Source organism: Equus quagga, chromosome 5 (assembly GCF_021613505.1).
Source record: "Equus quagga isolate Etosha38 chromosome 5, UCLA_HA_Equagga_1.0, whole genome shotgun sequence".
NCBI lineage: Eukaryota > Metazoa > Chordata > Mammalia > Perissodactyla > Equidae > Equus > Equus quagga.
In genome coordinates this window covers 119,676,801-119,691,965 of record NC_060271.1, presented here as the reverse complement: position 1 = coordinate 119,691,965, position 15,165 = coordinate 119,676,801, and the positions used below count along the sequence as shown (strand labels likewise).

The 15,165-nt window shown below is 42.1% G+C and overlaps 2 protein-coding genes across 6 annotated transcripts in view; one reads left to right on the top strand and one right to left on the bottom strand.

Annotated features, from left to right (window-relative positions):
• FAM228B (family with sequence similarity 228 member B) overlaps positions 1–15,165 on the top strand; it is a 74,288-nt gene that overhangs the window by 35,670 nt on the left and 23,453 nt on the right. The window contains exons 1-2 of one of the 3 annotated variants that reach the window (XM_046662508.1): positions 7,986–8,179; positions 11,145–11,275. In XM_046662508.1, the coding sequence (XP_046518464.1) occupies positions 11,177–11,275 (99 nt within the window). In that variant the 5' untranslated portion in view covers positions 7,986–8,179; positions 11,145–11,176. Of the gene's footprint in view, positions 1–7,985; positions 8,180–10,285; positions 10,588–11,144; positions 11,276–15,165 lie in introns of those variants that run through there. The other 2 variants (XM_046662507.1, XM_046662506.1) reach the window with 2 other exon arrangements.
• On the bottom strand, positions 4,197–10,221 carry PFN4 (profilin family member 4). 3 transcript variants are annotated; one of them, XM_046662510.1, is made up of 4 exons: positions 9,749–10,216; positions 9,239–9,376; positions 8,306–8,411; positions 4,197–5,799 (listed from the first exon to the last, which is right to left on the bottom strand). In XM_046662510.1, the coding sequence occupies exons 1-4, from the start codon at positions 9,863–9,865 to the stop codon at positions 5,771–5,773; spliced, it is 390 nt and encodes a 129-aa protein (XP_046518466.1). In that variant the 5' UTR covers positions 9,866–10,216; the 3' UTR covers positions 4,197–5,770. The 3 variants fall into 3 exon arrangements, with proteins under 3 accessions (XP_046518466.1, XP_046518467.1, XP_046518465.1); XM_046662511.1 differs by lacking the exon at positions 4,197–5,799 and adding an exon at positions 7,873–7,988 and having other exon boundaries at positions 9,749–10,218; XM_046662509.1 differs by lacking the exon at positions 4,197–5,799 and having other exon boundaries at positions 8,200–8,411; positions 9,749–10,221.

The following is a 15,165-nucleotide window of genomic DNA, read 5'->3' as shown; positions in this document are numbered from 1 at the left end:
TGCCAATAATCCTCTTTTTCCCCCCTTCCCAATGCCCCAGCACATAGTTGGATATCCTAGTTGCAAGTCATTCTAGCTCTTCTATATGGGATGCTGCCACAGCATGGATTAATGAGCGGTTCATAGGTCTGCACCCAGGATCCAAACCAGTGAACCCTGGGCCACTGAAGCGGAGCAGCGAACTTAACCACTCAGCCATGGGGCCTGCCCCTATGACAGCAATTTTGAATTCCCTGTCATGTAGATTGTAATCTTCTGTGACTTTAAGTTTGGTTTTTGGAGAGTTGTCTTTCTCTTTGTGTTCTGCGATATTACTGTAGTTCTTTAGGGTGTTTAATGAATGGATCCTTTGCTGGTGTATTCATGGTAGTAACCATCTTTTCTTATTTGGATATGGCTTTGATTGGTTTGGTTTTGGGCTGCTTCTGGTTGTATTTGAGAGCCTCCATTTTCCACCCTCCACTGCTTCTGCTGGAGGTGTCCTCAGTACCCTCCTTGTGCCACCTTGTTCCTCTGGGGGTGCTGGTGCCTTGCTGCTTACAAAGTCACTGCAATCTCAGGTGTCACCACCAGGGTCACCAGGCTGCAAGCATTTGTGCTGCTTCCAGGGTTGCCTGGGTCTTCTGTTCCTCCACTGGCTCTCCTCAGGCTTCTAGGGGCTCTGAAGCTGTTGCCCCATGCACCACCTATGCTGCTGCTCCCAGCTTGGGAGGGCTGGTTGTGGTCACTGCCAGCAGCCTAGGGTCCCAGGGACTTGTATGCAGCCTTCACTGCTGGTGGAACTCGTGTCAGGGGTGCTGCCACTGGGGGCAGGGTCACCAGTTCTGCTGAGGTTCCTGAAGCCTCTGGTCACAGGTTCCACCTGCCACCACTTCAGATGTATAGATGCATGGATATCTTATGCATCCTGTTGTGCTATATAGGGAATCCTCTGTTGGTCAATGCATATCTGATTGGTTGTAGCTTGAGGGGAGAGACAAAGGGAACAACTCACTCCACCATGATGCTGATGTCACTCCCAAGTCCTGGAAGTTACATGGCATTCCTGAAGCCACCCGCAAAAGTGTGGGTAGAGAGAGAGAGACAGACTTAACTCACTTATGAAAAATATCTGTGATGTTCTTATTGGCAAAGGCAATCCTCATTGTTAAACTAATCAGCTAAATCAAATTACTTCCTAATGAGAAAAGGTTTCTCATTTTTCAATTCAAGTAATCATGTCAATACATGTCCTTGTGATAACCACCTTGCTTCCGAATTTTAAGAAATATAGATAAGACATGGAGTCTTCCCCTCCTGGATGAACTATGATACAAAGATTTTCACCATTTCTCACCGATGCTCTCTTTTTCTTTATTCTCATGGGACTCTTCTTCCCATATGATGTATTTTTTTTGACAACAGAGGATGTAAGAGGTCATTAAATTTAAAAATAATTAGAATTTTCCTTTCCTTTGGCATCCTAAAGATCTTACATTCCAAGCCAAGCATCACAGTAGGACTGGTGTTGGATGAGAGTATGCCTTTCTTTTGTATACTGGGAGAAGAGAGACTGGAGAAGGGAGGTGGGAAAGTAGAGCTGACAGGACTCTTCAATCATAGAAGATTAATTTTAGGAAAGTACATATGGAAGTTGAAGGTCTGGAAAAAAATTAATCTCTTAGATCCATTGTGAAAATTGACTGTGGTGGAGCCATTTAAAAATGGAGTCAAAGCTGCCTTTCCAGAGAAACAGCTTTGCTGTCTTGAACCTTGGACTGGGCCAAAACAGCAATTGTTTTATAAGCAATTGTTAGAGAAGTCAGCAGGAGAATAGATATCTTGATCACACAGACTGAGGATTGTGAGCTTTTTGAAGATAGAATCAATTGTCAATCAATATTTAGCCAAGACTAGCTTTATGCCTCTAACTCCAATTAAAATTACTTATGATACAACCTTCCTTCTTTGCCTTTCAAAGACTGACTTTTACTCCCTAGTGGGACACTACTTGGGTTTCTACCTGAATCTATGCTCCCTGAATTGCAATTCTTTCATCACAAATAAACCCTTTGCCTCTTAAACTGGTTTCTGCTTTTATAGGTTGACACCATTCATGTCTGTGTGCCCCTTCTAAATTCTTTGTGAGTCACCAGGGTACAAATTTCCTTAGTTTGGAGACACCTGTTTCAGAAGATCACCTGCTCCTTGCACACCCCCACAGGTACTATGTAGCTACCACCAAAGGATCAATTTTGCAGGTCTGAGAAGCTGAATCCAATTGGAACTTTGTTATGAGAATTATAGGAAAGAACTGTCTTACTCAGGAGGGCTCCAGACAGTGAGCCATTTGCCTTGAAGTTTATGAAAAAGGCTCCCACTAGGCACCCAGCAGTGCAGCGGGTGTGTGTCTAGGAAAGGCTGGCTGGCCAGCTGGTGAGCGGTCAAGAGGCTTCATGGTGGCCTTCATACTTCCCCATGGTCCAGGGTCAGACCTTCTACCTTGTGGGCTCAAAACCTCAGCTTGTCAGCATGTATATGTAAAGTATAAAAAGTAAAAAAAACTTGGTCTTTGTTTCCAGTTCCTAGCACAGAGCTCCTACAACTCTTGGAATTTCCCAAGTGATAGGAAAATCTTTTGTGATTCATGATAATGAGATGACTCATGGAGGGGATTGGAGGGCTAGATAGCTTCAGGATGGTCACCAGAGGAGCCAACCACATGATTAGAGGGTTGGAACTTTCAGCCTCAACCCCTGATCTCTGGGAGGAGAGGGGGACTGGAGATTGAGTTCAATCACTTGGTCAATGACTTAATTAATCATGCCTACTAAGAAAACCCCATTTAAAAACCCTGGAACAATGAGGTTTGGAGAGCTATCAGGTTGGTGAACACACTGATGTACTGGGAGGGTGGAGCACTCAGAAAGGACATGGAAGCCCTGAGCCCCAACTCACCCTCCTCTAATACCCTGCTCTAAGCATCTCTTCCATTTGACTGTTCCTGAGTTGTGTCTTTTATAATAAAACTGTAATCGTAAGTACAGCACTTTCTTGAGATATGTGTCATTCTAGCAAATTATCAAACCTGAGGAGGTCAAGGGAACCCACAAATTTGTAGCCAAGTCATACAGAGGTTCAGGTGGCCCAGGATCTGGGAGTGATGGCTATCATCTGAAGTGGCGGCAGTCTTACAGGACAGAGCCCCTTAACCTGTGGGGTCTGCAATAACTCCAGGTAGTGTGAAAATGGACTTGAATTGTGGAGGACACAGTTGGTGTGTGAGAATTGCTGCCGGAAAGTACCAAACAACTTGAATTGTTTGCCCGAAGATCCTCTCACCTTGAATGGCCCAACCAGCATTTGCTCCAGTGACTCCTCTGGGCTTTCCTGGCTGACCAGCTTCCACTCTTTATGGTTACACATTCCTTCTACACACAGCAATATCTTCAGATGTTCTAGTCTTGCAGGCCCGAGCGCTATTCTCTGCATGTCTCTGCTCTAGCCCCTTCTGTTTTGATGATATAGGGTACCTTTAGCCTGAAGCAGTGATAGCTCACCCTGCTGTTTAGCTCTGGGTCTTGGCATGCCTGGACTCCTTTGGAGTTGTAACTAGAAGTCCCCAAATGCTTCCTGGCTTGTCTTACAAACCTCATGAATATCTCCATATTGCACAGCTGCAACTGTCCAATGTCACCATGACTCAGCACTAACTGGAATTCAAAGAGTAACCTCCTCTCTAGTCCCTGACTGAGCCAGTTCAACTGACTGCAGTATTTCCTCTCATTCTCACCTACAGGGACACTTGCTAAGACTGACTCAGACCCAACTCTACAAGCATAGGAAGCTGATGAGTTAAAGCTAAGTTACATACAGCTTCCCCTCCCCACCAAACCCCAACTGCCTCTTACAAACCATAGAATAAAATTCCTTCTTTGTAAAAAAACAAAAACAAAAACAATTCCAGTTTGCTGTAAAGTTGCTCATGCTCTGACCCTGAAATTCTACTTCTAAACCTAAGGAAATAATCAGAGACACAAAGAATTATGTAAAAAATTACCAAAAAAAAAAGTAAAAAAACCTATAGTATTATTTATCAAGTGAAAAAGTGGAAATAAACTAAATATCTAACAAAGAGGAATGATATGCGATATGCAATAATTTAAAAAATGTTTTCTAAGCAATTTTAATGATATTCAAGGTTTCATAACATAAAACTAAGTGAACAGAGTGGGATGTCAACCATATGTGTTGATGATCTAGGTTAGGTTAAAATTATGTATTATGTGCACTGAAAAAAGACAGGAAGAAAATAACAAAACTATCAATAGTAGTTTTCATTTAATGTGAAATTATGAGTAACTTATTTTCTTAATTTTTATGAGTTCATATTACTTTTGTAATCAGAATTGTAATCGTTTTATAAAAGTACTTTTCATACCACAGCACTGCTCATGTCCTTTGAGTGACCCTGAGGAAACAGCCTTTTCTCCTTTGGCCCCATCCATCTTCCCAATTTTGTTTATCATTTTCTCACAAATACTACTTAAAAAAATTTTTTTTATTACTAAAAAGGCTTCATTTTTAAATTTAGCTTTCTGACTCCGTGTCTGTGCCTTCAGCAATTTCACAATGGTTTTCTGCTCCTCAATAAGGAAAGCGCACTACTGACCTGTTTTTTCACTTTAGACAATCTCACAAGAACCTCAGGTCTTGCAGCACGAACTCCTTGAAGAGGGCCTGGCACATGCCACACTGAACTCCTCACCATTCTTTCCACACAACACTACTGTTCAGGAGTCTGTGCCTTTGCATATGTTCCTTCAAGGGCAAATGCTCTTTGCTATCTTCCATACTTACTCACTCTTCCATATTCACTTCAAACACCATTTTCAGTCTCCTGAATGCACAGTTAAGGCTCTGTGCTCTGTAGTTTTTTGTTTTATATCTGTTACATCACTTATCCCACGGTAATGTGACGCATTAACAAGTTTGCCTTCCCTACTAGATTGTAATCCTATCAGGGGTAAGATACATATATTATTTACTTTTGTATCACCAGTACCTAGCACACAGTAGGCTATTCAATGAATGCTAAATAAGTGAATTTTAAATGCGTTTTCACCTCTTGTTCAAAAAAGAATCAAGCAACTGAATAGATGAATGAATGGACTAATGGTAAGGTTGACCACCAAGAACATATCTGTAGTTCTTGGTACCCAAGCTCAGAAAAAGAATGATGTTGGAAGTAAGTGCCTTGAAAGGCTGTTACACAAATCCTGAAAATGGCAGAATTTTATAAACACGACACTGAGTTCAGGGAATCTACCTCTTTTATAGCAAGCAGTAAGCAAGCTGGCTCTTTGTTCTGAAGGGACACTACTTAATTTTTCAAGGTCGCTTCCTGCAACACAACCCTGAGAAATGGCTTGAATAAAGAGTGGTTAGGGCCAGCATTCTTGGCATACCCAGACAGATGTGTAGGAGTACAAAAGACTCATAGAGGAGTTTCCCAACAGATATGCCCTGTGAAACTATCAATGCTCTCACACTCACGCCAATGACCAAAACTTAAAAAAAAAAAAAAGGAACAGATAAAGTTGATCAAATAATTCCAATTAAAGAAGAGGATCTTTTGAAATAAGAAAAATTACTCCCTTAACTCATTCTTCCTTTTCAGTATCTCTTCTGTCTAGTGTTTTTCAACTACAAAATAGGCATTACTTTTTCTTTAGGATCTATAGTCTTCTTCTAAAACAATAAAAGCTGTCTTTCATGGTCCTCTGATTACTTAATTTCCTTTTTTTCTTAGATATTCTCCTGAAAGAAAAAGAACATGGTTATTATTTGTGAGCAGCAAATTATCACCACAATATGATTCATTCATTCATTTATTTATTTCACAAACATTGGTGAGTGACTACCATGTGCTAGGCACTGTGCTAGATACTGGAGACACAAGGATGACTGGATAGTTAAGACCCAATCCCTGCCCTCAAGGAGTTCATTGTCTGGTAGGGGAGATAGATATATAGAAACATCAATTATGCTCCTAGAATCTTTCATTAAAAAATATCAATAGTCATAATTCTTTATTTCCCAAATTTTCTATAATTATCATGTATAATTTTTTTTAAAAAGATTTTATTTTTTTCCTTTTTCTCCCCAAAGCCCCCCAGTACATAGTTGTATATTCTTAGTTGTGGGTCCTTCTAGTTGTGGCATATGGGAAGCCGCCTCAGCATGGCCTGATGAGTGGTGCCATGTCTGTGCCCAGGATTCGAACCAGAGAAACCCTTGGCCATCAGAAGCAGAGTGCGCAAACCCAACCACTCAGCCACGGGGCTGGCCCCTATCATGTATAATTTCTTGACAGAGAAAAATATAATTAAAAAAAAAAAAACAAGTGAAGGAAAAAGAAGTAATGAGACAGTAACTGGCTCCTGAGTGGGAATCAGCCTCATCCATCCCTCATGAGCATCCAACCACTTCCAAGACAGCCTATCCCTTCCCAGAGCAATGGGATCTTAGTGGCATGATATCAGCTGTCTCCTTCTAACTAGTACACATTCTTTTGAGTCTCTTGTGGCCCTAAGCAAGAATCCTAACATTTAGTGCCAGCCACAGAATCTATATTACAGTGGTCAGGCAACTTTTCTGATTTTCTCCACAGGGGACCTGGAGAATTAGCCCTGGGCCCCAGGTGATACAATAGAGTCTGGCCTCTTGACAGCCTAATTGCCCATTTTCCTAGCCTTGGTTTCTGTATATCTTTCATTAGATAATTAGTACCCATCTACATGTCTCTGTTCTGCCTTACTTCTCCTGCCCTACCCTACTGAAACTGAACCTACCTCAAATCCTGACACCTGCTCAGAAAAGATCCTTGGTGGTCGTAATTGCCTGTCCCTGCTGGGTTGGAGTTCACCCATTGTGTCAGATGCTTCCAAGGTTGGGTTTTGCTTAGGCTCAGTCCTGTTTGCTTCTACAATACCTCACTGCCAGCTGTGTAGCAGAGTTTATGACAATCCATGCCAGGAAATTATTTATGACAACAGGGAAGGTCTGTGCATATATACATTTGTGTGTGTGTGTGTGTACACGATGTATATATGTAGTTTCTGTGATGGTACTTAATTTCTCAACTAATTTTTTAAGATTCAGCTCTCTGGAGCCTTCTGTGACTTTGCTAGGCAGAGGTCATTCATTTATTTGTTCATCAAACATGTATTAATTGCCTACTCGACACTAGATGCTGTCTTAGGTACTGGAGATAGGAGAATGATTAAGACACAATTCTTGCCTTCTAGGGGCTCACAATCTAGGTAAACAAAGAACTTTAATGGCAGTAATAATAAAAGTATGCATAAAATACATAGTACAGTGGAGAGAAGCCCAAGATCTGACTTGGGTCTTCAGTGATTATTAGGAATTTGCCAACTGGCTATGAAGGGCAGGAACAGAAAGGGAAGCTGTTTCAGGCAGATAGAACAGCACATATACAGAGTCATGGAAGGCAGAGGCTATTTCTTAACCAGCTTTGATTTCCTAGTTAGGAGAGTGCAGTGCACATGCAGATCATCACTGAGTACTTGTTAAAAGAATGAAGGAATGGCTGCTTTCTTCACTAGCAGAAGTAGAGGCTTCTACTATTTCAAAGGAGTGTTCAAGCAACTCCAAAATTTGATTTTTTAGAAATTGAAATTTAGATTAAAAAATCTAAACATGAACACAATTTATCATTTATTAAGCTCAACTCTCACAGATATAATTTTCCAGTTAGTTCTATATTACATCTTTATTCAAAAATGTATAGACATGGAAGGGGAATGCAGTACACACCAACAAGCTCGCTGCCTGGCACAGTTTCTTTTTCTATAAAAGGTCCCTTTATATACAGTGGTCCCCATCTGCTACATCTCTGTTTTTTAACCCTGCTGCCTCCTCCATCTCCACAGCTGAGTGATATCTGGATAAGCCACATGGTCAAGACTTGTCAAATGAGGGTCCTACAAGACATTAAGAGGTAGGATGCAAGGCTTGGCCACCATACCAGGAAGGAAAGGAAGCAGTTCGCAATGGGACAGAACAAAGCCAACTCTCTTAGAAGTAGAGAATAGAGAAGCATTCTAGCAGTGTTCCAGTCCCTGGAATCCATTTTCCCTGTGGCTCAGCTGCACGCCATCCTTCCAGTGCTTATGTAAGTAACCCCAATATCCTTCCAATAAATTCCTCCTTTCTGCCCTAGCTGATTTGATTGGGTCACTTGCAGTCAGAAGACTCAACTACCATAGAAGCAAAGACAGGCATTGGGAGACAAACTTACCCAGCTTCTCTGTGGCTTCCACACAAACACTAGGATACATGCCCTCAATGTATGTTGCCACCAGAAGATACACATGAGTCTTCACAACCACCACACCAGTGTTTTCCTGGATAAGAAAAAACAGTGCGCCCTTCTCAGTTCTAATCACAAGACTAGCAATTACACTCCAGCCACATTTTTCACCATTTCCTGACTTCCATATATTCATATATTTGTTTTTGGACTCGCTCTTTTCTATTAATCTAGTTGTCCCTCTTCAAAAAGTTTCAGACTGTTGTAATAACAGCACGTGTATTTTGAAAAAGTTCCCCAATTCACTGTAATATACCCCTATTGCAATGGGAACAACTAATGTGATGGAAAGGTAATACATTTTGGAATTGGACAGCTCTGAGCTTGCATCCCAGCACCTCCATTTTCTGCTTCATGACTATGGAAGAGTTATTTAACCTTCTTAAGAATCAGTTTCCTCATCTGTAAAATGAGGTTTCTTAGTTTATAATGTGGATCAAGTGTGCTTAACCCATAATACAGGGCATCCAATAAATGTGAATATCATCTCCTTAATTCCTTATAGGCAACAGAGAGCCAAGAGAGGTTTTAAGCACAAGAGTGATACCACTTTTTTTTTTTTTTTAAGAAGGAGGATGTAGAGTATGAAGGATGAACTGTAGTGGAGAGAAACAGTTCAGGAGAGGTTCAACTGATAGATCCTGGAATGAATGTTCCTCAAAACCAGGCAGTTAGTGCTTTCTTTTACATATGCCCTCCCGTCACCAGACTGCTGTCTCAAACATTGCCATTGCAGTAATGGGCTCAAGTCTGTTTTATAGATAGGATGGGGGGCGGGCTGCACGGCACAGGCAAAGAAAATTGGAGTCAAATTCTCTTCTTCAGGTTTTTATCAGCTGTCGTCAAATCTTGAACACTCACATTCTTAGCGTAAAGAGAATGGTCATCTGCCCGGACACATTTGTAGTCTTTTTCCCTGAAATACAACCCTTCTCTTCTGGCTTGCAAGGGGTTCTTGGCGAATCCATTCACAAGTGTTCGGACATCACAGGGCATTACCTGCAGAGATTAAACAGACTCAGATTTGGCAAACTATGGTGGGCTGGCCAAAGTTGGCCCACTGTCTGTTTTTGTGGGTGTGCAAGATAAGAATGGTTTTTACATTTTTAAGTACTTGGAAACAAATCGAAAGAATATTTTGATATGTAAAAATTACATGAAATTCAAATTTCAGTGTTGATAAATAAAGTTTTATTGGAACACAAACACACCCGTTCTTTTATGTATCGTCTATAGCTGCTTTCCCATTACAACTGCAGAGTAGTTGTGTAGTTGTGACATAGACCATATGGCCTGGAAACCTAAAATATCTACTATGGCTCTTTACAGAAAAAGCTTAAAACTCTTATGCCCAAACTTGTTTTTTCTTACACTAAATCCTGGTGATGCTACAGTCAGGCTCCGCTCCTGGATTTTGATGAGAGCTGCACTGTCCACATGCTTCGTTCCCAGGAGGGTATCTAACAGTAAGTTGTGCAAATGGCTCATGCTCTCTCAGTTATGAAAAAGGGACTGCAGCTGAAACGATCCGCTCTGGCTAGCTTTTAAGAGCCCTGTGAATACAAATCTCCCTAAGACACTTAAGACGGTTTCAATATCAGCTCGCCTACTCTGAACAGATGGCTGAAAATGGTGGCCATCGTCTAGCAGCCTGGGCAGAACACGAAGGCCGAGACACCCGGCTCTCCGCGCAGGAACACAGCGCTCCGCCAAGGCCTGGCGTGCTGAGCCGCCGCCCGTCAACGGACGCGGGGGAAGGCGGGGCGGGAGGGCGACGCGCCCAGCTATTGGCCGCGACAGCTGCCCGTCACCGAGAAGCGCTACGGCTCCGTTCGCTAGGCACGACCTGTCCACCAGCGGGGCTTTACGGCTTCCAGCTTCCTCCTCGGGGTGACTGGGCCGCGGGAGCGCGGCTGCGCGGCGCTCAGGGACGCAGCGTCGGTTGTCAGCCGAACCCGGAATTCTCCGCTGCCTCTGCGCCGCGCGGCCTAGTTGTCGTCTACCGCGGAAGGGCCGCGGGGGCCGCCCCGCGACACTGAGGGGAACGTTCTCGCATTCCGAGGCGACGGCCCGAGCGGACTGGGCCGGGGGTCCACGCGCTCTCACGCTGCCGCCGCAGCTGACGCCTCCGGGGCCGCGGGCCGTCAGGCCGGGCCCCCGCGTGCTGCAAGGGAGCCGAAGGCCTTGCCAGTCTTGGGAGGGGAGCTGAGGTGCCCGTCGCGGCCTGCGACCATCCTGCCCAGCCGGGCGGAGCCCGCACGCATCTTGCTGACGGGGTTGGGGGAAGGGACGGGGTCGTCGTCCCTTAGGTCTACAGCGGGCGCAAGACCTAATGACAGCTTCCCCCTCAGAGAGTCTGGGGGGCGGTGCGGGCCTCGCAGAGCTTGGAGAGAAGGCAGTTTTGTCCAAAAGCCCCTCCCTCCCTTCTCTAAGCATCCCAGACTCTGCGCTTCAGTGGCCAGAAAGTTGCAATTCTCCTCATTCAGTCAGAAAACTGCAAGTGCGACTCCCAGAGGCCGGGCTGTTAACTGCCACAGCTGCTCGAGCGGGCGGAGAGTCGGAGGGCGAGGGGAGCCCGGGGTCCGGAGGGCGCTCTGAATGCGTCAGGAGCAGCCCGCGGGGAAGGCCCTCGTGTGAGGGAAGGCGTGGGCGGCGGATGTTCGGAATCTGTTCACGGCTGTTCATAGTCACAAGTATTGATTTTTAATTAAACGGAGAAAACAAGATGATTATGAATTCTCATTACTAAATAAGCTAATTTTTTTAGTTTTTCCAGGGGCTCTGTTATTTGTGACCACAATGAAAAATGCAGACAGTGATGATCTGATTACTAACAAACTTCCCTCGCTCAAGAGCTCGAAAGAATGGTTGGACCCCCAGCCACTTTCTTTTACGCAGGTACAATAGTATGGCATTTGGAGGTTTATACTTGGGTAGTCGCGTTGACAAGTGGCTTGTGCTAAATATATATTATTTCTTCTATGTTTTCTGTTTCATTCTCTTTGTTTTTCCCTTCATTCTGCTACCTTTACGTTTAGTTTGCTCTTTTTCTAGCTTCTTAAGGTGAAATCATAGGTCATTGGTTATATGCTTTTTGTAATATGACAAAGTTATAAAGTTTCTCTTGAAGCACTGCTTTAGCTGCATCACCCAAATTTATATATTTTGTGGGTTTTTTTAGATTCTAATTTCTTTTTTTCTAAAGGACTTTATTAAGGTGTAACTGACGTACAGTAAACTGCATATATTTAAAATGTACAGCTTGATAAATTTTGACATGTATTCATACATGAAACCATCACCACAATCAAGATAATGAACGTATTCGGTACTCCCAAAGTCTCCTCAGTGTGTCCCTGTGTAATCCCTCCCTGCCTGTCCCCAAGGCAAACACTGATCTGCCTTCTCTTACTGTAGTTTACTTTGCATTTAAAATATTTTACGCAGATGTAATCTTACAGCACTTGTTTTTTTTTTTGTCTGGCTTCTTTCACTCAGCATAGTTATTTTGCAATTCATCTGTGTTGTTGCATGTATCAATACTGTATTCTTTTTTTTTTTTGCTGAATGCTGTATACCCCAGTTTGTCCATCCTGTTGATGGACATTTGGGTGGTTTGCAGTTTTTGGCTATTACCAATAAAGCTGTTAGCAACATCCACGTCCGTGTCTTTGTATGGACATATGCTTTCATTTCTCTTGGGTAAATGTCTAGTTGTGGAATGGCTGGGTTATATAGTAAACGAATTTAACTTTTTATGAAACTGCCAAACTGTTTGGCAAAGTGATTGTATTATTTTACATTTCCACTGGCAGTGTACGAGAGTTCCAGTCGTTTCACCTCCTAGCTAACATTTGGTACAGTCTTTTGTATGTGTGTGTAGTCTTTTTAATCTGACATTCTCAAAAACATAGTGGCATCTCATTATAGTTTTACTTTGCATTTCCCTAATGACCAATGATGTTGAGCATCTTGTCATGTCTTACTTGCCGTTTATATACATTCGTTGGTGAAGTGTTTGATCAAATATTTTACCCATTTTAAAATTGGATTGTTATCTTATTGTTGAGCTTTTATTATTGAAATATAATTTACACACCATAAAAGTCACCACTTTAAAGTGTATGATTCAGTGAATTTTAGTGTATTCACAAGTATCACCATTATCACTACGATCTAATTCCAGAAGATTTTCATCACCCCAAAAGAAACCTCATACCCTTTAGCGGTCACTTTCCATTCCCTTCTCCCCCTGGTCCCGGGCAACCACTAATGTACTTTCTCTCAGATTTGTCTATTCTGGACATTTGTGTAAATGGAATCGTACAGTATGTAGTCCTTTGTGACTGGCTTCTTTCACTTAGCATACTGTTTTCAAGGTTCATCCGTGTTGTAGCATGTATCAGTCCTTTGTTCCTTTTTATGGCTAAATAATATTTCATTATATGGATAATACCATATTTTGTGTATCCATTCACCAGTGGATGGGCATTTGGATCATTTCTGGGTTTTGGCTATTATGAATAATGCTGCTATGAACATTTGTATGCAAGTTTTGTGTGAACGTATGTTTGAGGAATTGCCTGTTTCCCACGGTGGCTGTTTCATTTTACATTCTCATCATCAATGTATGAAGGTTCCAGTTTCTCTCCTGTTTGGATTTCACTGAACCCCTTGTATCTGTGGGCTTATAATTCCCAACAAATGTGGAAAATTTTCAGCCATTATTTCTTCAAATATTTTTTCTGTCCCCCCCACTCCTTTTGGGAAATACAATTACCTGTATAATAGCCTGCTTGAAATTGTCCCATAGCCTGCTGATACTGTTAATTTTTTTCAGATTTTCCCCCCTGCATTTCATTTTGGACAGCTTCTATTGTTATGATTTTAAGTTTACTAATCTTTTCTTCTGTTAACATTGAATCTGCTGATAAGCCTGTCTGGTATATATATTGAAAATCTCAGATGTCAAAATTTTCATCCCTGGAAGTTTTATTTGGGTCTTTTTAATATCTTCCTTGTCTCAAAACTTCCACTGTTTCCTCTAGCTTCTTGAAATTATGAACTACAGGTGTAATAACTATTTTAATGTCCTGGTGTAACAATTTATATCATCTGTGCCATTTCTGGGACAGTTTTAATTGATTTGCTTCTTCATTATTGGTCAAATTTTCCTGCTTCTTTGTATGCCTGGTGATTTTTTCTTGGATGTCAGACATGTGAATTTTACCCTGTTGAGTGCTGGATACTTTTGATTTCTCATAAATATTCTTGAGCGTTGTTCTGGGATGCACCTGGACACAGTCTGATCCTTTTGGGTCTTGCCTCCAATCTTTGTTAGGCAGGACTATAGTGGCATCTAGCATTTGGCTAATTTTGCTCCAGTACTTAGATAAAACCCCTCTAAGTACTCAACTCTATGTTTCTCGAACCATGGGCTTTTTCACTCTGGCTGATGTTGAGAGGAATAACTCCTGGGGCTGTGTGCCCTCCAGGGATTGTTCTCCCTAATCCTTTCAGGTGCTTTGCCAATGTGTCTTTGGGTAGTTCCCCCACATGCATATAGCGATCAGCATTCAGCAGAAGACTCAAGGGGGACTCTACAGATCTAACCCTCTGAAAATCCCCAAAGCTTTCTCTGTGTGATTTTTTCCCCTCTGGTACTCTGCCCTATGCACTGTAGCTGCCCTGGCCTCCCCAGACTGCCAGCTTCCCTCCTCATTTCAGAGAGACAGCTGGGTTTCACCTGATTTCTTCCCCTCTGTGCCACAGTCTGGAAATTCTCTCCAGACACTGAACTATCATAGGGCTCAGCTTATCTTTTTTCTTTTTCTCAGGACCCACTGTTCTTCACTGCCTGATGTCCAATGGTCTTGAAAACTGTTGTTTCATTTCTTTTTTAATTTTTTTTTAAACGTGGGAGGGTAAATCTGTTCCCTGTTACTCTATCTTGTCTGAAAGTGGAAGTTCTCATCCTAGCCAATATTTCTTCCAAAGTTTTTTTCTACTCCATTCTTTTATTTATCACTTCTGCAACTCCAGTTACCCACTTGCTGAAACTTTTGCTATTGTCTCCTAAGTCACTGCAGCTCTATTATTTTCCAGTCTTTTTTCTCTCTGTTTTCAGATTGGATAATTTCTAATGATCTGTATTCAAGTTCACTGACTCTTTTTATGTCATCTCTAATCTGGTATTAAGACCATTGAAGTTTGCTTTTTAAATTTAAGAACTGTATTTTCCACTTGGTTCTTTTTTATAGTCTCTCTCTGCTGAGATTTTCTATCCAGTCATTATGAGAATATTTTCCTTTAAGCAGAGCTATAATAGTTGACCTAAAATGTTTGCTAATTCCAACATATGGGCCATCTCAGAGTTTGTCTCTATTGATTGCCTTTCTCTTAAGTATGGGTCACATTTTCCTGTTTCTTTGTGTGTCACGTAATGTCAGACTATATTTTGGCCATTATGAATGATACGTTGTAAAGGTTCTGGATTCTGTTATGTTCCTCTAAAGAATATCGAGCTTTTGTTTTAGTAGGCAGTTAACTTGACTGAACTCAAACTCCAAACTTTGTCTCTCCTGTAGTTGGCAGCCGGTGAAATCACTGTTTAGTCTTTTTTAGCTTTAGCTGGGCTGCGTGGAGTCTGCCTTGTGCATACATAGTTCAAGGGTCTGCTGGAGATTTGGTAAGAGTTTATTTGCAGAATTCGTGGTATCCCTTCTATGGCTTTCTCCTTTCATGTATTTCTTCTCTCATTTTCTAGCTCCTATAGTTGCCCTGAACTT